Raw genomic sequence first — 22,433 nt, 5'->3', positions numbered from 1 at the left:
CAGTGTGCCTTCAGATTTGCATTCCATTCTCTTATCCTTTGCTGAAGTTCTAGCTCAAAGTCTGCTTGTCCTGCCACATCGTCTGCATGCAGCAGCTTTGTTGATCTGTCTCCTCCAACCTGTTTGCTAATGTAGTCCATCACCAGTATGAACAAAAGTGGGCTCAGAGCTAAACCCCGATGTACACCCACACCCACTGGGATCCCCTCTGTGAGGCCAAACACTGTTCGTACTTGAGTCATTGGGTCCTTGTACATAGCCTTCACTAATTCTACCAATGTTTTTGGGACTTCAAACCACTGCAGTACTGCCCAGATCAGCTTTGTTTTGACCTTGTCATATGCTTTTTCCAAGTCTAGGAATGCCCAGTTGGACTGAAACTTAATCTCTAGCTTCTTCTCAAGTATCTGTCTCAATGCAGACATCAGGTCAGTTGTGCTGCATCCTGATCTGAATCCAAACTGCTCATCTCCCATCTTACATTCTACTACTCTGCAAATCCGTTTATCAATCACCCTCTCCAGAACTTTCATGAAATGTGATAGGAGTTTGATGCCTCTGTATTGTCCACAGTTGTGGATATCCCTTTGTTCTTGTATGCTGACATGAGTATGCTAATTCTGCAGTCATCTGGGATATGCCTTTCTCTCCAGACTGCTATTAGTACCCTCAGGAGCCATTTCTACCCTATCTCACCCAGCATCATTATCATATCTGCCATGACCTCATCTGAGTCTGCTGCTTTCCCTGACTTCATCTTCCTTAGTGCTGTTCTTACTTCTTCTATGGTGGTCTCTTCTTCTCTCATCGTAGGCTGTTTCTGGAGCAGTGCAGCTTCTGTGGGGTTTTCTTCATTCCGAAGCTGCTGGAAATACTCCTTCCATCTGCCTTTGATGTCCTCTGAAGGATGCCTAACTATCTTCTTTATCTTTCTGTCTTTGCCTTGCCACCTGATATAGTTTCTTAATGCCCCTTCCTGAGTCACTTTACAGAAGTTGGTACAGTGCCTCCAATGCCCTATTCTTTGCTACTGCAACTTCTTTCTTACCCAACCAGTAGTCCTTCCTACCCTAATCAGTCTTTTCTGTCTCCCACTTTTTCCTGCACTCCTTTTTTTTTTTTCATTTGATGACTTCCTGGAGTTCTCCATTCCACCACCAGCTTTCCTTATGTACCTTATTTCCATACCTGGCTCAGCCACATATCTTTTCTGTAGTCCTAACACATGCTGTTCTTAGGCACTGCCATTCTTCTTCAACTCCACATATTTCCTCCTCTTCTTGGGGTGCTAGAGCCCTGAGTAATTCCTTGAACTGTTGTACTTTCTCTCCTGTCAACTTCCAGGTCTTCGGCCAGGTCATTGTTGACCTTAGAGCCTTCTCTGAACACTGCTTGCAGCTGATTGTGACAACTAGTGGTTTATGCTGTGGGCCGACAGTTTCACTGGGTATGACTTTGCAATCATGGATTCTGCCCCAGTGCCTTTTTCTTACTAGGAGGAAGTCTACATGAGTTGCATGTTGACTGCTCTTGTATGTGATCTTTTGACTGTCTCTCTGAACCATGTTTATTTATTTATTTATTTATTTTATTTTACATTTGTTGACCGGGCTAGTCCAGCTGGATAATTTCCATTTTCAGTGGAGGCCCGGGGAGAAAAGCTCCACAGATTAAAATAAGGTTATAGAGATTAAACAATTACAATAAATGCGTGAGAAACAGACAGTGAGCAACAATGCATACATATTAGTTTAGATAAAGTAATACAAAACACATAGTACTATCTTCGTATTGAGAAAGGCATTAATTGTTTACAGTAATATTATGCGAGAATAGGGTAATTACATATTTTAAAATGTAAATACATGATTATAACAGGCTTTTTTTTTTTTTTTTTGAGAGCAGTAGAAAGAGAAGAGTCATACAGTTGTAATGTCATTTGTGATGACAGAGAAAGATAGATTTGAAATAAGGAATTCTGATAGTAAAAAGAATAAAATAGATTAGTCTGGCTTGGTACAAGAGCAAAGCCAGAAGTTGGTTAGATGTAAAAGTTGTTTAAAAAGATGTAAGGAGCCAAGAGTAGTAATGTGTGAGGGGAGGTTATTCCATATTTTGCCTACTGAGTTGGAGAAAAGGCAGTTACCTGCAGAATTTGTGATCCTGGTTGTGTTGACTTGTAGCTTTAGCTGTTTCAAATTATTATAGGGGGTCAAGAGGTTACTAAGAGCAGGTGTCTTAGATGGTTGATATAGAATGTTATGTGTTACTACTAGTTGTTGATAGATAAGTTTATTAGGAAGTTCCAACCAGTGTAACTGTTTTAAGTTTATACAGTGGTGTGTTCTGTACTGAGATGCTGTGGCAAAACGTGCTATGTTATGGTAGGATGTAGACAGTTTCCTAAGGTTGGTTTTAGAGAGGTTAGTGTAAATGGAGGAAGCATACAGTAGGGTATGCTTATAGGGTATGTGTTGGATACTATCAAGCCATTTGCCAGACACAAGTCTAGAATGGCTTCTCCTTCTTCATTCCTGTTGCCCTACCCATGTGGACTCAGGCTGTCCTCGTATCCTGTTTTGTCTGTCCCTATATGTGCATTCAAGTCACCCATTATTAACACCAATTCATGTTTGTCCTGCTTTATCTAGTTGGTCCTGCAACTGCTGCCTGAATGCACTCTTTTCCTTATGGTCACAAACTTGCTGCGGGGCACAGGCTGAGATTATGAATACTGCCCTATCAGTACACTGGACTCTGATTGCCAGGAGTCTGTCATTAATTGTGATGATATCCCTCACTGCCTTCTGAAGCCTCTCTCTCACCACAATTCCTACACCATTTCTAGCCTGCCCTAAACCTGAGTAGTAGACTCTGGATCCCAAGCCAAGTGGCTTTGCTGCACTGCCCTTCCATCTCATCTCCTGGATTCATAGCATGTCCAGCCTCCTCTGTATCATCATGTTATCCACTTCCAAGATGTGTCCTGTCAGTGAATCTACATTAAGCGTAGCAATTCTCAGTTCATGTTTGGCAGGTTGGTTGGTTTACATCCAGCTTTCACTCAACAGAGCTACCCCAGGTAACCCATGCTGGGGAACTAGACACTGGCCAACCAGTAGCTTATTGACCCAGGGCTGCTGGGCTTTATGGTGGGCACACACTGGCCAATAGGGGCACATATAACCCTCCCTCTGTTAGCACAGGTCCCTGGCATGGGTCAGAGTAGGCCAGGTCCTCAACCCACTTATCACCGGTAACTACCCATGCCCATTTTTGGCGACAGTCAACATGACCAAATTACCTAAATCCATATTTTACACCATCAAGTGGCTAGCCCTGCCACAGTGCACAGTCTGTGATCCATGTTCTCCTATCTTGAGGATACTGCGCACCACAGTAGATGTCCAAAGAGGTTGGTTTGTGCAACTCTTCCCCTGTAGGGCACCATGTAGAGTCTGTGCTGCTGCCCACAGCTCCATTCATTGGGGAGTCTGAGATGGAAATACTCAGCATGTTTTCAGACATGGGATAAACCCCACGGAGACACAGAGAGAACATGGAAACTCTAAAGAGGCATTGGTCAGAGGTCAGGATCGAACCTTATTCCTTGTGCATGGGAGACGAAGGCCTTAACCACTAAGCTATCTCTGAAATACCCAGCAATAATGTAGTGGTTACAGATGGAGTGGCAGTCTCCAGTAAGATGACAAATGTATATACACTTAGAGTGAGCAAGTATGTAATTGATTACATTTAATGCAAAAATGTGCAGGTTTACATGTTTTAGATGTAGGGATCAAGGGAAAGTGCACAACCGGAGTACTCTGTCCAGTTTTGACAACTATATACAGATGAAGAGATGGAAATTAAGTTGTTAAGCAGGTAGCACAATAGAGTGCACATGTGTAAATAAAGAGATTAATACAGAGTAACAACAGAGGCTTACAGAGCCTTTTCAATTGCATGTAGGAAGAGTGAAAAGGAGCAGAATACAGTATGGACATGGCATTATCACTGGGCAGGTAATATAGGTGGGTGGAAGAGGACTTATGGGGAAAAGGGTGAAGAGGAATAAGCTGAAAACAGGCAGTTCAAAGCAGACTGCAGAAAACATTCTTTCACAACGAGAATGGTGGAGGATGATGGAGGCTAGGAATTCACTGCCAAAAACAGTGGTAAAATGAAGATCATTAGATGGGAATAAAAGTACTTAAGACAGATAAAAAAAAAATCATAAATGAAAGAGATGCACCTGTACACACTCTGGTAGACTAAAAGGACGATAGGCTGTCTATATTTTTCTATGATATGTAATGAAAAGCAATCAGCTTACTAAAAAAAAATGATTGTCCCACACATCTAATTCCATCTTGCAGATGTGCCAAAAATTAGTGCTGTAGTTTTTTCACACAAAACATCCTATTTACAACTATTTCCTTGCTTTTAACTCTAGCAGCACATATGCATGAAACAGTTTATAGGTGACTTCCAAATATCTTGCCCAGAAATGTTTACAGGTAAATGTCTAGCATTTCAAAACACAGCCATTTATTTATGTATCACGTGATCATACAATAGGCGAAAGTGGCCAGTACTGAGAGCACCAGCCTTACAAAAATGGGCAGCAAAGAAGGTGTTAAAGAAAGTCTGCAACCCCCAGCATTACTTAGCTACATAAAAAAGAAATTGTCTAAAATAGATTGCAGTTCATCCAGAAATGATTGTAGCATGGGCTGTATATAATTATCTCTCCTGTCCTGTCAGTGCAGTGATGAGTGGAGTGCTGAGACTTGTGGCAGGTGAAGATTATTACTGTTTGTCGAACTGAAAAATATATTTTTGGTAATAAATGCTTTGGAATTAAATGGAATTTTGCAGAAACCATGGAGTAGTTCTAGGAAGCTTAGCTTGGAAATTTTGTTTAAAACTTTTAACTATTATCCCGAGTCCCCATTTCAAACTTTTTAAGCTCAAAACTCCAGATAAATAACCTGATACTTGTTTATTTGGCACTGATAAAGTCATGTGACACTATTTTGATTATGCCTCAGTAGCTTTGTCTTTTGTTCCATAAACATCATGAATTAGTGCTATATCTCACAACCTATTCACCATGAGCAGATACAATGTTTACAACATGCTTCAGAAATATTTCAGTAACACAGTTTATATCTTTACATGGTCTACAGTCCAGATATTCTGAGATCATTGTTTTATGTTACTTGCTGGTGAGGTGAATGAGTACAAATTCTATACACAAGTAATCATGTTTCATTCTTGACCCTTGTATTGTACTTAGCTGGTCTGACACACTTTTAACAGGAGTAACTAGCTGCACCATTTTGTACCAACCACCCTTCAGCTTTTAGTTCCTGGAAATTTTCCTGAATATGACATGCCACACATTGCTGCATAGCCTGTGGAACATAATATTTTTGAAGACAGGTTGAAGCAAGTCACATCTCTCTAAAGCTTTTTTTTTTAAGACTCAAGGATGGTTATCTTCCTGACTTCTCTTGTGCTAACTGCAAGCTGATAACCTTCCTACTATCAGTGTCCTTTTTCATGTCTCTCTTAGATGTTGTTTGTAGGCTCTGGACACCTGTTTGAGTCTTCAGAAACAGCAGTTGGCTGTGCATGGCCAATTGTACAGAAAATTGAATATTGACAGACCATAAAGAAAAAGAAAGGACATTTTAGACTTCTCTTTGTTGTAATAATACCACTGTTATGGATACAGAATAGTGGATTTTAAGGTGGGTGCACCCTTTACACCCAATGTGAAAAACAAAATAGGTATAAAAAAGAAAGTAAACATTAACCATTTTGGTAAAATGCAAACACTGATTGGTAACTAATTTGCCTGGATGACAACCAAGAAGAGATCTGGAGAAAGTAAGAAAAAATCAGTTGGAAAAGGAGAAACAAAACTCTGGTGGGGAAGAGCCTTGCAGCTGTTCTGCAAAGAGTAGTTCTTATTTCAGCTTTGGAGATGACTTCCTGTAATTTAGAAAAAAATAAATCAGTTGCATTAGGTAGTGTTTAAAATAAATGAGGCAATGGAGAAATATGCAAAGCCAAATGACAAAAAGCTGGAATGAATAAAAGAAGCTTTAAGCAGCTATTTATATGAGCTGATAGAACTGTGGAAATCAGAGGCTGATATTAAGGAAAGACTAGCTGAATATGGAGCTCTCCAAGAAGAACTGTGTCAAAATAGTAGAGTAAGAAAATAGCACGAAGAGAAAAACCTGAGATTTTCTGGTAAACCACATAAATTGGAAGGAATAAATAGCATTTATTTCATCAAAGTATAAATAGACAACCGGACTGGTATTCTACAGCAGGATTTGTTAATTGAAAGTGGAAGTCATGTATATGCTTTAAATGTGACCATGAGAAAGAAACAATTCCAGGGGTCTCAAACCATAATCAGTATCAATAAAGATCAATCAAATATATGCTGGGTTAAACATTGCATACCAAGCTCTTCAGTTTCTTCTTAAATTTGCAGTCTTCATAGAAAAGAAAACAAAATATAAAGTAGACCATATGATGCATGCTTTAAAAATGCAGTTTAAAAAAGTAAAGGCTAAAACCACCTAATTTATCAAAATGATGTAGTACCTTTATTGCTGGATTGTTGGAATACAGTGATGTTTCCTGAAGACAGTTTACAAAAACACTGGATAGTATATACAAAAGAATATGGTTTATGAAATTTAGCACTTAGATGCATATCTGGCATATTTAATATTAAAAAAAAAACAGCAAATACAATGTATAAATACAATAAGAATACAAAAAATCCAGATTAACTTAATCTGTTCTCAGTAATAATTGATGTTACAGTTATTAGATTCTTTTGTCTATACTTTAATAATAATATGGATTTAGAAACCTGCTGTGGTGCTGGTGAAAAACATTGATGAAGATACAAAATACTGCTGCCCAATTTTTCCTTAATTTCTAACTGCAGACAAAATAAATGTTTTTATTTTATGAACATGGTGACAGTACCAATGAACAGATTCACTGTACTTACATACTGGAATTAACATGGACATGGTTATAACATTAAAATATCCTAGCATTATTACAGACATTAAATAACACTTATACTTTGGTACCCATCATTCGCCTGCAAAGGTGGATAACCCTGTTACCATTTTCAATAACAAAATTTGATCGATCACTGACCTCAGTGTATCATAAGGCAACCGTGCATTTAATTAAATGTGCAAAGAAATATGCAGCACTCGCAAAATATCATCCAGGAAGGCTTTGCATGCACTAGTTTCAAGAAAAGATTCTGTATTCATTATTTTTTTGTAAACATATACAATATATGTTTTCTTTCTTTACTAAAATCACCAAATATTTTCTTTTTAAAACAAAAGTTTTTTTTAAGGAGTTTTAAGTTTACAAAAATTGGATAAATAAATCTTATTTAAGTGCATGCTTTTATGAAATGGTTGCAGCTTAAATTGATGTGCTGTTTCCCAATAGATTTGGGAGAATTATTTACAGTCATTCTTGCATGATATGGCAGTTTAGAAGAGTAATACAAATATCTCTTTCTGTGATGGCCTAAGCCACAAGGTCAGCGGTAAATGGCAGGATGATGTATAAATGATTTATTCTAGTCAGCCAGTTTCAGTCAGCTAGTATGTTTTGGGAAGTGAAACAGAGTATGTGGTGAAGACTTATGCAGACATGGAGATGATATGTAAACTCCACAAAACTATGGCTGAAGGGCAGGAATTTACCACAGACCATGGAAATCTGAAGTAGAAACCTTAACCCACTTAGCCACCATGATGTCTATGGCAGATCTAAAAGTTAAGTATACATTTGTTAGTTTCAGCCTGACTCATTTTTGTATTTTGGATTTGTTGCATTCATGTTTTGGGGAACACCTTATATGAACTGAGCTAAATTGAATTGAGTCATGCTAATGTTCAATAGCTGTGTATCTTCACTAGATATTATTTCCAGTGTCAATAGGCAGAAGTATCATTCTTGCATATTGCACAACAAATTGTGTTTGAAATGGTTATTTTTAATGGTTTAAGATAAATTATATGTGCCATGGCTAGCCACCAGCAGTGTGAACCTTGGCTCAAGATGACTGTCACTTTGAAGTGAGTGACATCCCGAACTTATGTGTAAAAATGGGAAACAGGTGTTGTGAATAGATAGATTGATGGATATGTGCCATGGCAATATTTTACTTAGTTGTATACACATGGGTTTTCTTAGTACTTTAATACACATTGTTCACTATACATTTTGAAATGTCTGTGTGTGCCAAATCTTGAATGAATAAATGCTGGACCAGCAAATACTTCTAAATGTGTATTACACCAGGCTTTTTCTGTAAGTGATGGTTGGCTTTAAACTATATATTTGAATAGTACACAATAAGAACCATAATAAAATAGAGACTTTTTGAAAAATAAATGTACAACTTTGTAATTTCTATGTTGTTTGTCTCTGACAAACTGCTTTGTGGATGATCATTTACAATGCTACCAAAAACAGTACCATCAGTTATTTCGTTTTTATTCTCTATTTTATTTTTTTAGAAATTACTCAAGAAATAAGACATTTCTTCTAATGAAATGTGTTAGCATTAGGCCTGATCATCATTGTGACTTTCTTCAAGGAATATGACCCTCCTCGAAACTCTGCCCAGTAAACTCCATCTTGATACTTGCTGCGGTAATGACCACCTCGGTACCAAACTCCATTGAGATTTGAATGGGCACAGGCATTGTACCACCATCCTCCTTTCTGATAATGTGCACAGTTACCTATGAAAAGTGCAGAAGAAACAAGAGTGTCACTTTATACTATGTTCGTTATTGACAAAATCATTAGTAGTGAACATCTGATACTTCAGTATGTGTTCATTTGATTGTTATGTTGGTTTTAGATGAACCATGATTTGTGAGCCTGTTTCACGGAACTGGCACAAATCTACATTATTTTTTATTTATACTTGAGATTCTGTGACTTTGAAGTCAGTTGTATTAAATTAGAGGCACTGGTGATAAAGACAGAGCCTAGCAAGGGACATGAATCCCGCCCCTGCCATAAAATAAAGTTGTAAATTTCAACTCATTTAGTGTTACACACTTAGAGGGCTAACTAAACCTTTATCATCACTAAATATATCCCTTGACAGGATACTGATGCCACAAATATGTTACTGAATTTCTTTTGCATAGCAAGCATCAGTTTTTACTTGTTATCCCCAAGAGACATATGAAGGGCATTTTAAGGTGTTTTCCTTTCATAACCCAAATTCCGAATGCTGACATAGACCGTATTTAACTTGTTACAGTAGCGCAATGGCCCAAGGCCTAAAAGTGAGCTGCTCAGTTTCATTTCAATTATGGTGGATTTAAATGAACTGTACCATGGCGATGTTCTGTGAGACCTTACATTTTCTGTAAAGTGTAACCGTCTTCCTCATCGACGTGGATATGCATTCAAATCGCTGTACAAGGCATCACTTTCTAATAAACTGTTAGAGAAAATATACCAGAAGAGGTAAAGCTAACAGTTCTACCCTGGTCTGAATCTCTCAACATACCCAATATGACAGCATTCATAGTATAATTCTTGCAAATTTTCACCTTACTGCATATTGCGTAGGAGATTAATAATCATCTTTTTTCTATCAGTGAAATAAATGCATCTCTTGATTATCTGCTAATTCTTATTTGGCACAGCTTTTGAAATGGTCTTCTTTGTATCTATCCAGATAAATAAAAAAAACTGCTGTTTGCTTTATATCTCATGTTTTTCATTGCAGATGTGAGCACATGCATAATCCTTGCATATCAGTGAGATAATGTCTTTGGTAAACCATTTTTCATCTTTATATCTCCAAGACTACCCAGTAAGTTCTTATCTGCAAGCCCACCATGCATGACATGGGTAGGTTTTTTTGGAATTACAGAAGTATGGTATACTGTAGCTTACCATATAAGTGTATGTGTGTGTGTCTGTACATCTACATGCATACACACTGTTTTGTATGAATATGTCAAATGTATATTATATATAATATGTATGGATATGCATTTATAAAAGTATATATAGATGTGTGCGCAAATATCTATCTGCATGTGTGCATGTGTGTGTGTGTGTGTGTGTGTGTGTGTGTGTGTGTGTGTGTAGATATATATATATATATATATATATATATATATATATATATGGTAAGTCTGCAAAGTTTCCATAGATCTGTGCTCTTGTGCATGTGATCTGAGGAACAGAACCAACAAACATGAGCCAGCATCAGATGTGTGATAAATATCCATGATTTATTATTCAACATTAAAAAAAAAAACAGCAAGAGTGCTGTTTCACCACATATTTCTGCCTCTTCAGTGGAATAAATTAAAATCATCAAGTGAGTAAAGAAAATTTAAATATCCTTCAAAAGATTCTCCTCAAAGGAAGTAAATAAAAAGCATTACTTACCATGGCCTAAAGTTATAGCTATGCACAAAAATGTAAGTCTTGTTTCATAGTACTAGCTAATCAGCAGAAATAAAATGTTCAAAGCCACAAGAACAAGTGTAGTCCAAATCTTTAAAAATAAGAAATTAAAGGAAGGTTAAATCAAATGTGTCGTGTGACGTTTGTAAATAGTTCAAGCATTAAGTTACAAATGAACAAACACAACTAGGTGAAGTTTCAATCAGACAAAAAAATTAAATAAAAAGCAGTTTTACAGGAGACAGGCTCTCTCATCCACTCCATGTGAAGAAGTTCAACAGCCAAATTCCATGGTCACAAAAACTACCGAGAAAAGTGGAAAAAAATTACACACATGCACATAAAACTGTAAATAAAATCAAGTACTAGAAAAGGACGAGTGCTTGCAATGATGCGTTGATTTTCTATGAGTAACTGCAGTCAAAAATCTGGAGCTCATCCATTTGACAGAGTAGCAATCTTGGTCATTTTACTCTTGAACAATGACAGAAAACTCCTGTAAAATGCATGTTTCATTCCTTACCTCCACATACAGTATTTTATAAGTATCAACATTATATAAAATACATGCATACTTACCAAATGTAAAGACACACAAAGACCTACCATTTGTAAAGATTCGTTTTGTCAAGCCTGTCATATTGGTGCTTGTTTTGTCAATGCATATTTTTTTGTTTTGTGCTATTAGTTTATAATTAATTTATAAATTAGCTTGATTTTTTACCATAGTGAAGGAGGAAGTGAGGTGCTGGAGGCCCACATATAAACACCTGCTTTCTTTTTAATTTATTTAGCTGTCATGGAGAGAAAGTAGATCTTAGACAGCACAGGCATTGCGGAACAATTGTTTAAGTTACATGAGCTGCATGAAGGAGATTATATATATATATATATATATATATATATATATATATATATATATATATATATACATATATATATATGTGTGTGTGTGTGTGTCTACTTCTAAATTTCGAAACTTTGAATTTCTTATGGCCAGGACCATAAGACTGAAGTTTTGAAACTTCGAACCATTTAAATGGAGATCGCCGTACAGTGCAGAATGGCATATTTACCATTCTCCTTGCTGTAGTGCAATCTCACAAATGGTGTATTTGCTTAGCATGGGGTGTAGGGGGGCTTGTACCCCTTCAAAAATCTTTTTTTGTTTTTATTTTTATTTTTATTTATTTTTATTTATATTTCAAAGTTTTAAAATTTCAATCTTATAGTCTCGACCATAAGAAATTCAGTTTTGAAACTTCAAAATTTCTAAGTGGACCCATATAAATATGTATATATTTGTATAGATATAGATATAAAATGCATGCATATATTTCAATGTATTCATGTAAATTCAGTGTATCTACTTCTCTATTGGTACATATTTCAGTGACTTGGGGTCACTGAAAAGTGCTTTGCTGTTTCTTCCTTCAGTGCTATGTCATATGTCTAGAAGCATAGCTCTGGGTGGCATCTGATGGAGTTACTGATTGATCACTCCTGCAGTACATTACCCATCATTCATTTCTCTAGTGGAAATAAATGACTGCACTGGTTTTACTGTGAGGAATTCAGAGTGTATATGGTGTAAGATGTAGCAACCTATCTGCATGTTTGCTATGGCTCTTAGAAAAAGTGAAAAGGTTTTAAAAGCAGGGCTTGCATCCTGTTTGGAGAAGAGTTGAGGGGCAGTATATTGAATGGCAGAATGAGCTAATTATCGCTTTGCACATACTCATTTACACACATTCATGCATGCAAACATATATGTATGCACTTTTGCTTGAGTAGCTATATACACACACACACACACACACACACACACATATATATATATATATATATATATATATATATAAATGTGTATGTGTGTATATATATATATATATATATATATATATATATATATATATATATATATATATATATAAAACAAATGTATGTCAGACTTCAGAGCACAAAAGAAAAGGCATCTGCACACGTGAAAAAAAAAAAAAAAACAACTCCAACCAAAAGCTTTTTTTATTTTTTTTTTTTTATTTATTTCTTTTTTTTTTTTTAGTAGAAGACTCATTTTATGTGAACAGACCCAGGTTTCACCACAGAGGTTTTTCCAATGTTGACATCTGGGTCTGATTTTTCTTTTTGTTTTAAGTTTAGATTTTTTTTTTTTGTTTTGTTTTTTGATGGAAAATATGAAAAAAATGAGTTCTGTTTTATCAAGTAATTTTGTGGCATTGCTTTAGTAACATGCTAAGAGTTATGTTCAGACATGTTGCTGTTATAATTTGGTTATTCCTTTTTAATTAGATTAGTATTACTTAGATGAAATATTTATAAATAGATATTGTTGCTGGTAATGCCATGCATGATTTGATTGGCTAGTTGTTATTGCAACAAGATTCTCTTATTTTTGACATTCTGTTTTTTTAGTCTGAATGTGTATTGTTTTATGTATGCTGTTTGTCGTACCTGACCAAAGTAATGCTTGTATGAGAATTTCCATGTGGAAATGGTGATTTTACTGACTCTGGCATTCTGTCTGAAACAACAAACACATACTGCAGTGGTGGTGCTGCGGTAGCGTTGTCGCCTCACAGTAAGATGTTGTCCTGTTCGAATCTCAGCTAGAGTGTCTTCTGTGTGGAGACATGCATGAATGGGCGTACCTTCGTTGAAGGTTGTGCGTCAGGGCCGGCAACTCGGCATGTAAAAATCTACTGCCAACCAGAGTTCCGTTGTGGTGACCCCTAACCAGGAAAAGACGCAACAACAATGTACAGTTTTTTTCTGGGTTAGTACACCCCAAAAAAATAGGTAGGCAGTAGTTTATCAGCACTTGAAATACTCAGTGACCAAAAGCCAATAAAAAAAAATTCACAATATCCAGAGGAGAGCGAATCTTGAAAAGTCACTCTTCTCCTTAAAACTTCCTGCCTTTGCCTCCCTAACATGAACTGCTAAACAGACTTGGTTTGGCTTAGTCAGTGCTCTCTCCTTTGTACCAATGAGCCATGGCTTCCTTCCATTTTGACTTTGTGCTGAACTAATTTATGAGTCCATAACATGGTCCAGAACATTGTAAATATTATTCAAAATATTTTTGTTTAAATCTTGTCACTTGAATTAATAAATAAAAACTAAATGGACTAACCCATGATTCCAGAGTTTTTAAAAGCAACAAAGTAAAGCAGTAAACAGCCTGTGTGTGATTCACTGTGTTGTTCCTTCAGACCAACACTTTATTGCACATAGAGACTTAACATGCATTAAAGTGTTGGTTTGAAGAAACAACACAGTGGATCAAGTTTTTTAAAAGCTACCTCCGGCTCTTTTACTCACCATAAAGCCAATATTTATAGTTAGTTTAGCTTTCACTGTGTATCTGTCAGAAACTACTTACTGAGTAGTAATTTTTATATGAGTAAGTTTGCAGACATCTAATAGTTCTTTGTTTCTTGAGAGATAACAGAAACTAATATCATGGAAATATTGCCTTGATTCACCAGTCAATGATTGTGGGCTATACAATCACCACAAACGTCGATGTTTTTGAAGATGTTGTGTAAAATGCTGGATGTTTAAAGGCATGGCAAGCAGCATTCATTGATGTAGTTATATATACAAAGATATAAATAACTGAGAGCATCCCTCATGATTTTCCGGCACCTACAACAAAGAACAGTGAACAAGGTATTGCAGAAAGCCATCACCAGAAAGTACCTTTTCACTGTTAAACTATGTAGATGCAAAGTTTTGTGGTTAGTTATGGACAATCTTCTTATCTTTATTTAACATTCATGTTCTACATTTTAGTTTCTATTCTTAACACTTTTATGATATGCAGCAGTACATGAATTAGAGACATATTTTTATTTTCTTACACATACCTGTGTATGCATCATAATCTCTGTCTAATGTTGTAAACTGCTTTCCGTTGTGCCAAGTAAAAGAGTCTCCAGCATTGCCATGGTAACGTCCAATTCGCAGCTTGTAGTGCTCTGTTTCTGCCTCCAGCCTGAAACTAGCATACTCAGCAAACACCTTGCGGCCTGACCAGTCCTCCATTGTCACAAGCAGCTTGTATGTATCTTGATTGGTTAGCCAATAAATATTTTCCAGCCCAAGCCAATACTCTCCATCTATGTTTCCAAATCCTTGCTGTGATAAAACAAGAACAATGTGTTTAAATATTTCAGAACACTTTGGTATGTCTTGTAAAGCTTTGCAGATGTGTTTATATTATTACTTTGTTACTGAAACACTGATTACATTGTATCAAATTAATTCTGTCTAATGAACTAACTGTTTATTTCTGCATCTTGTATGATTAGCCTTGATACATCCTGCTGCAACATCGTTACCATTTAATTGATGAGGGCTGCTTAGAGGGGCACATTTGGAACTGCCCTCCATTAAAAGGATGAGGGAAAGGGAATAAGAAACCTTACAATATGTTTGGGGAAACATATTAGATCTTGGTAAATATACATCCACAAAGGAAGTACATAGTAAAGATGCACTGTCTCAAAGTTATTTTGGATCACCACAAAGGGCTAAAGATACTTTGAGCTGCTATATAGCTTTTTTCTTGTAGTATGGGATTTAATTGCTTCACTCACCATTTGCTTGGTGTTTGACTCTGAGCAATCCAGTTTACCAGACAGTGTTTCTAGGTCACCATCAAAAAGAACTGAGTATGGCTATAGAATTTACTCAGTTATTCATTCATTCATTTATTCATTCGTGCTCTCAATCATTCATTTTCTAGTACCCATTTCCTGTAGGTTTTGGGAAGCAAGAGACTGTCTTTGCACTCAGGGAAAGTAAAACAGAGAAATTAATCTCTGATATGATGCCATTCGATCACTGGACACACACACACACATACACACACACTGTGCACATCTATAGACAAGTTGGAAGATTGACAATTTACCCGTTTCATGTCTTTGGGATGTGGGAAGAAACAGTAGCGCCTGACAGAATTTCACTTGGATATAGGGAGGACATGCATAGTCCACAGAGAAAGCAACCCAGCTGAGAACTCAATTAAAAACCATGCTCTGTATCCCAGCAATGGCAACTGCTGGTCCAGCATTTCATTTTAATCCAGTTCACTATTACAATTGAAAATATGTTGAAACTTCAGATTTATGGAATTACATTGCAGACCTCTCTGTCTTACATTGGGTGTCAGACAAAATAGAAATAGTATAAATTTGGCTTCTGAAAAAAAGGCACAGCATAATAAATTATTGTGAAATGATGCACTAGTGTCAGGTGTGCTGGTGGTATAATAACGTTGCAGCAACTCTGTCCCTCAAATATTAGCTTGTGAAATGGTGTGGAGGACAATGTCTGTATGAGTAAATGCTTTCCTTGTGCAATGCTTTAGATGCAGTATGAATTACCAGATGGACAGCTGTGGCATGCACTGTCAATGTCAGTGGACTAGGACCCCCTTCCCACTTTAAGTGCTGTAGCCTAGTAATATGCTAATTTAATTTGATGTTACTTATGGCAACCTGTATTTTTACACATAGCTGTTATCAGAACAGCCAGCAAAAAGTGACAACCACTGTATGGTAGTCTTTTCACCAGCACAATATTGCCATTTCAGCAGTAAGAAAACTGCTTGTTTATTGTACTGCTGTTGTTAAGAATGACTGTTATGTTACATCATGGAACAATGCTGCCACAGAATAGGCTACTAGGGCAGATGGGTGTATGCTGCAGTCATTGTGAACATTTTATTAGTGCCAGTCTAGCATCCTGGTATTCATTTGTTGGTATTGTTTACTGCTAGGTATAAGACATAGACACTGGAGTTTCTTGTATTTAGGAACTCTGTGGAAAGTGCCAAGTGTAAGCTTGGTCAGTACAAATATGTTTGCCAAAGGTTGTCATACAAAACTTGCTTCATATACTTACACACAGAGTCCCTGCTCATCAGATGACTGTAGTGAAAATGTATCAAATTCTTGGCAACAAAACTACAAAGTAGTTGAGAAAAATAAATCTCTTGAAAAGGTACAGTGGAATAAGAAATACAGGAGCATTAATTGGTCACATAACCATGATTGATATTTTGCAAAAAAGTATACAGTTTTAAAATCAAAGGGATTAGCATTGGATGGTATAATTGAATAGTGTTTTGAGACAGCCACTGATCTCAATAGAATGTTATTTGTTTTGTTTGAAATATTGCGTAATGTTTACACGTGCAAGTTGGAAATTCAGAAATGCATACCTGATTGGCATAAAGTAAGCGTATACTTTATTAAAAAAAGATTGAACTAGAAACTTTGTAGTGGGGCTACCAAAAGAAATGGGTAATGATGACTTGGAAAACAACATCTTAGTTTATTTAAAGGTTTGTGAAGACAGACTTATTACTAATACACTATAGATACAGAATAAATATTAAAATATATAAGCAGGGAATGATTTAATTTCTTTTAATCTTGTATAAGAAATAGATTTGTTTGAAGTTCTCCCTGTTTTATTTCTTTCTATTTGTTTGGAATCTGCTTGTTATGAGATGATTAATGTGAATGGAAACAGAAATTACTCTAGATCCCAGACATCCTGCAGTCTTCAGCAATATTCTCATTCTCCCTCTGCAATATAAAGCTGCCAAAATAAACCTTTCAACAAAGACAAGATAAATGGAAAATTTACTGAGTCTTACTTTGTATGTTTCCCAATTCCTAAAAAAATTGACAGATCCATCCTGTCGCCTTTGAATGACAATCCAGCCACCAGGGTCATGTCTTTGGTCACACCAGACTTGCATAAGACGATTTGCATTTTCAGGTTTAATTAAATAAATTCCACTTTTGTCATGGCCAGCTTCCAGAGCCTGGAGGCAGTCTTTCCATGGTCCTAAACAGAAAAAGAAAATTCTTTCTTGTAAGTACTGTTTCAACAGGCAGATTTACTTTTCTAAGCAGCATCTACTGATGATAAGTGTAGACAGATTTTATGAAAGAAGGTTATTTAAAAAGCTTGTCATATGTTGTCATAAATACAGAGATGTGAAATATGTTTGGGCAGCTGAATAACATACAATTTTACAAAATATGTGCAATAGCTTGTTAGCAATGTTTTAGCAGCGGTAATCCCACAGTGAGGTGCAAGCACTTGAATAAGCTATAGTCTGGAACAGTATCTGTGACATCATAGTAAGTATCATTTTGTTGTAGCCAAATGTGTAGATACATAGTGATACATACAGTGTAGCTCTTACAATGTGACAAGCATCTCTACACCCAACTTGCAATACTTTGTATGGCACTTAAGCATACCTCTCAAGCGTGCCACATTACGAGGAACATACCTCATTTGGTGTCTTAAAAAGTTCATGTTCCTCGAAGTTCCTTAACGTTCTACATTTGAAAGAGTCTGCCAGACATTCAGTGTTAGGATTTTTTTAAGTGAGATCCATGGTAAATAGAAATTAATCATATTAATTCATTAAAGAATTTTCTTTATAAGTAAAACCAGCATATTTTAATCATCCTATGACCTTCCTAGTTGAAGTTTTTAGTAAGCCATTAGTATGTGTTCCACATTTTGCCTATTTGTTCCACATTATGAAGGCGAGTGTTTTTCATTTTGGAGATGGAAGGTTGAGAGCTATGCGCTTAAGTCACCCCTTTGGGAAAGGTAAGCGTGTTGCTCACTTTTGTCAGGATTTTATATTACTTCTTTATAATTATCCACAATCCTTTGTTGTTTCTGTCATCTCTCTTTTGACCAGTTTTGACCATCTATATCAAAAAACTAGATTAGCTATTGCTTTTCTCCATCCCCATGTTGCCATAAATGATCTTGATCCTTTTGAAGTTGTTACTCTTGACTAGGTTGGATCATGGGACAGTCAGATTTAAGCTTTCTAGCTTCAGTCATTCAAGGTACGAAGAAAGACTAACTTCCTCTATGACTAGATTCTCACCAGTGGACCAGGGGCCCATAAGGGTTGGGAGGTTGTTATAATGGTTAATGTGTTTTCCTCATAGACACAAGGTGCAAGGTTTGATTCTCACCTTTAGAAAGGAAATTGGATAGGCTTAAAGTGGCCCTAAAGGGCAGCTAGCCTAACACATACCTATGAATCTATAAGAAAAGGTAGTTTCTTCAGGAATGCTTTCTAAAGAACTAAAAGAGACCTTGGTCTTTAGATGGTTAATTCATGAATACTTCCTAATAAACCTAGTAATCATAGCCTGTGTGCCCTGTTCAGTCACAACTTCACCTCAGGCTTTGTCCCTACCAAATGGCACAGTGCTACAGTCAACCCTCTCCACAAAGGAGGAGCGACTACAGACCCTGGGAACTATTGCCCCATTAGCCTAAGGAGTCTGATATGAAAAGCTATAGAACGCATCTTTATGGACCTAATAAACCAGGATCTAGGGAATCTCCAAACTCTGGATCCCACACAGTTTGGTTTTGTGAAGGGTAGGTCATGCCTGCTCAACTTGGTTGACTTCTTTGAGTCAGTCGCCAGAGCTGTGAATGGAGGCAAGGTGGTTCATACAGCCTACCTTGATCTGGCCAAGGCCATTGATACCATTCCCCACTCAGGAATCATAGAAAAACTCAATAAGCTAGGCATCAAGCCCCTATATCACAAGGTGGATTGCAAACTGGCTCACAGATAGAACCCACAGTGTGAAAGTAGCTGACTCCAAGTCAGACTGCCGACCAGTCATGAGTGGAGTCCCACAGGGTTTGGTCCTGGGTCCTCTCCTGTTTGGTATCTACTTCTCTGAAGTACAGGCCAACACAAAGGGACTCTAACTGACAAAGTTCGCAGATGATTGCAAGTTGGGAGCTATTATTAACTCCCCAAGTGACGTTGACATTCTACACAAAGGCTTCACTGAGACCAAAGACTGATGTCAGGACCATGGCCTTAAGCTCAATGCCAAAAAAATGTGTCGTCATCCCCTTTGGGAAAAACCCAGTTCCCATGAATTACCACATCAATGGTAATCCACTGAACACAGAAGGCGTTATAAGAGATCTGGGAACACAGGTTGACAGCAACCTCTCTTTTGATCACCACATTGCCACAGTGGTAAGAAAGTCTATGTGGCACATCTCATTACTAAGGGTTTTGCATCCAGGAAGAAAGAGGTCATTATCTCCCTCTACTCTTCCCTCATTAGGCCAGTCATCGAGTACAATCTTCAATTTGGCATGTACCTCACTAGACACCTGCAACAGTTGGTGCAGTATTGTCTGTTACATTTACACTCATCTTTCATATCTCTTAACTGTCTTGATTTTCACAGGACATCCAGATTATTGTTTCATATTTTTGGTCTGTTCATCATAAAATCTGTGGTTTTCAGACAAACAACTGAGGACTGAAGTCACTAATGATATTCATTTGAGTGTCAGAGTTCATATCCTTCAGGGAATGGATGTTAGGACATCTTGTTATTCTAGCAACTGAGTTTGTTTGAGAAGTCAAAGACTCATTACTGGTATAGACAACAGGCAGAAACAAATCTTTTATTTCTGTGTCTGTCATATGCTAGTCAGTACAGTCAGATTTTACTGCCTGGTGCTAGACCCAACCTTAACAACATAACTGGGGATGCTTAACATTTGTCAAGATTGGGTCACATGCCATTCCGGTGCTTAACTGGTTTGTCTTTTTCTGAAGATCAGCGCATACTCAGCACATTCCATGCACTACATAAGTTTACTATGACCATCAATGGCCAAAGGTGTATTAGCCTACAACTAGTTTGCCCTTTGCTACTTGTCAGACACATAAGGTGATTTATTTGTGTGAATTCCAGTATTATAAAGTGTGTTATGTTCCACGTGTGTCGCTCCTGGACAGGAGCAATTGGTGCTGATCGTGGAAATAAGGGTAGAATTTGGTTAGGCTTGTAAGGTCCCCAGGGCCATTAGCCTAGCAGCTTCCTATGATCCTAAGAGAGTGACAGAAATGAGGGATAGAATATGTGATCACAGCAGGTGATGATAGCAGTGTTCTATCAGTGCATTGTACTATTTGAGTACATCCAGCACATTCGTTAGGATTCCTTGCATTAGAGATGTAGTCAACTAGCATGGCATGCATGGATTTAGGGTTAAATGAAATGTTATTTTCATGCTTTGTTTAAAAACCAAAACTGATAAGTTAATAATTAGCTACTACTGTTCAGAGTGAATACCCTCTATCTGAAAGATAACTATGTCTCCTTAATATAGTCTGATGTGCCCTGCAATTCATGATTTAATTATCATTACATCATCTTTTTAAAATAATCTATTTAAACTAATTGTACTCAGTTTTCTTACATTGACTATAGAATTAGGTAAAAGCCTGATTTTGTTTTTTGAGTGTTTTACTAAATCAACAATACAAGCTAAGATGCTTTTCTGTACCTGCTTGAGTGCTGTGTTTTATTTAGGTGTATAATAGCTGTGACTTTAATGGCTGAAATTAATTTGGTAGATGACAAGGATGAATGCAGACTAGAACTTTGAAGAGGGCCTCACCGAGACAGATGCTTGGTGTCAAAGCCATGGCCTCAAGCTCAATGCCAAAAAGTGCATTCTCATCCCCTTTGGTAAAAGCTCTGTACCCATGAACTACCACATAGGCGCTAGTCTACTTAACACTGAAAGTGTGATGAGACACCTTGGGACACAGGTGGACAGTAGTCTCTCCTTTGATAATCACATCGCCAGAGTGGTCAGGAAATCTTTCTATCTGGCACACCTCATCACAAAAGGTTTCTCATCCAGAAAAAAAGAGGTCATTGTTCCCTCTACTCATCACTCATTAGACCCATTATAGAGTACAACTCCCCTTTTGGTATGTAGCTCACAAGACATCTACAACAACTGGAAAGGATGCAGAAATACCTCACAAAGAGGATTACTGGCCTCAAACAGATGCCCTACGCAGACCGTCTCAAAAAACTCCAGCTTTACTCCATCACATATCGCCTACTCAGAGGCAATCTCTGCCTAACATACAAAGCTATGTCAAACCCAGAGCTGTTGGACATGCTCCACTTAAAGAAATCCCAACCCCTCCAAGCTACACGCTCTAGGGACCTAAACCTTGTCACCACAATAAACAGAACGTGCTGGAGGGATAGATTCCTGTCGCAGAGACTTCCCATACTCTGGAACAGACTAACTGTATATGTCAAACAGAGCTCCTCATTAGCACTCTTCAAGAAAAATCTTGATGATTGGATGGGAAATAGGAACTTCACCCCGGGGATCACTTTTGTGGCTCTGCTTGACAGTGGCACAGGAAAATAATTTTCTTAGGTGGCGAAAGCCAGGTTACCTTTTTGGCTAGGCTTATATAGGCCCTAGGGCCAATAGCCTAGTACCTACCTATGAACATATACAGTCGCAAAGCCTAGCACTTGTGAAATAAATTTTCTTTCAACACAGAGCACTTGAACTTTATGGCTATACCTTATGCATGTGAGCATGAAACAGAAGAAGTAATATGACATTTAGTAATGCTTTTCCTCTGTGTAATGCCTATGCAGTGTATAGCTTTAAAGCGATCACTGTATGTTGCATAAAATATGTTTATATAAGTATTTTCAAAAACGGGGTGCAAGCATATGTCTGTCTCCCTGGTATATCTTGTAATTTCCGTTGTTTCTAAACATTAAATGGTTAAATACATGTGTGCATAAGTGGTTATTTTCATACAATTACATCTTCCATTGAACACTGAAATGCTGGCATGTCAAAAGGACAGCTCCTTGTACTTAAAGCTTCCTACAAGAATGGATCATAACGTTTGTAGCTGAGGATACATGTACGATGAAATACATGCTGCTGCAGTTCTCTTTCTGAGTAACCAAGGGAGTATCAGCCTGCAGAGCAGTATATTGTATTCATTTCAG

At 37.2% G+C, this 22,433-nt stretch overlaps 2 protein-coding genes across 2 annotated transcripts in view; one reads left to right on the top strand and one right to left on the bottom strand.

Moving 5' to 3' along the window:
• Nucleotides 1-22,433, top strand: part of RALGPS1 (Ral GEF with PH domain and SH3 binding motif 1) — a 3,844,659-nt gene that overhangs the window by 2,542,930 nt on the left and 1,279,296 nt on the right. The gene's annotated exons all lie outside the window — the stretch shown is intronic.
• The window catches only part of ANGPTL2 (angiopoietin like 2), a 166,354-nt gene continuing 150,527 nt past the window's right edge, over nucleotides 6,607-22,433 (bottom strand). Inside the window, exons 3-5 of the mRNA XM_044058345.1 lie at nucleotides 17,216-17,409; nucleotides 14,412-14,682; nucleotides 6,607-8,819 (exon numbers count right to left, since the gene is read on the bottom strand). Of these exons, the coding sequence (XP_043914280.1) occupies nucleotides 8,620-8,819; nucleotides 14,412-14,682; nucleotides 17,216-17,409 (665 nt within the window). The 3' untranslated portion in view covers nucleotides 6,607-8,619. The remainder of the gene's footprint in view (nucleotides 8,820-14,411; nucleotides 14,683-17,215; nucleotides 17,410-22,433) is intronic.

The sequence above is a fragment of the Protopterus annectens genome, chromosome 16.part0, assembly GCF_019279795.1.
Source record: "Protopterus annectens isolate FY-2018-M chromosome 16.part0, PAN1.0, whole genome shotgun sequence".
NCBI classification, from domain to species: domain Eukaryota; kingdom Metazoa; phylum Chordata; order Ceratodontiformes; family Protopteridae; genus Protopterus; species Protopterus annectens.
The sequence above is the reverse complement of the archived record's forward strand: the minus strand, read 5'-3'. Positions and strand labels throughout refer to the sequence as shown.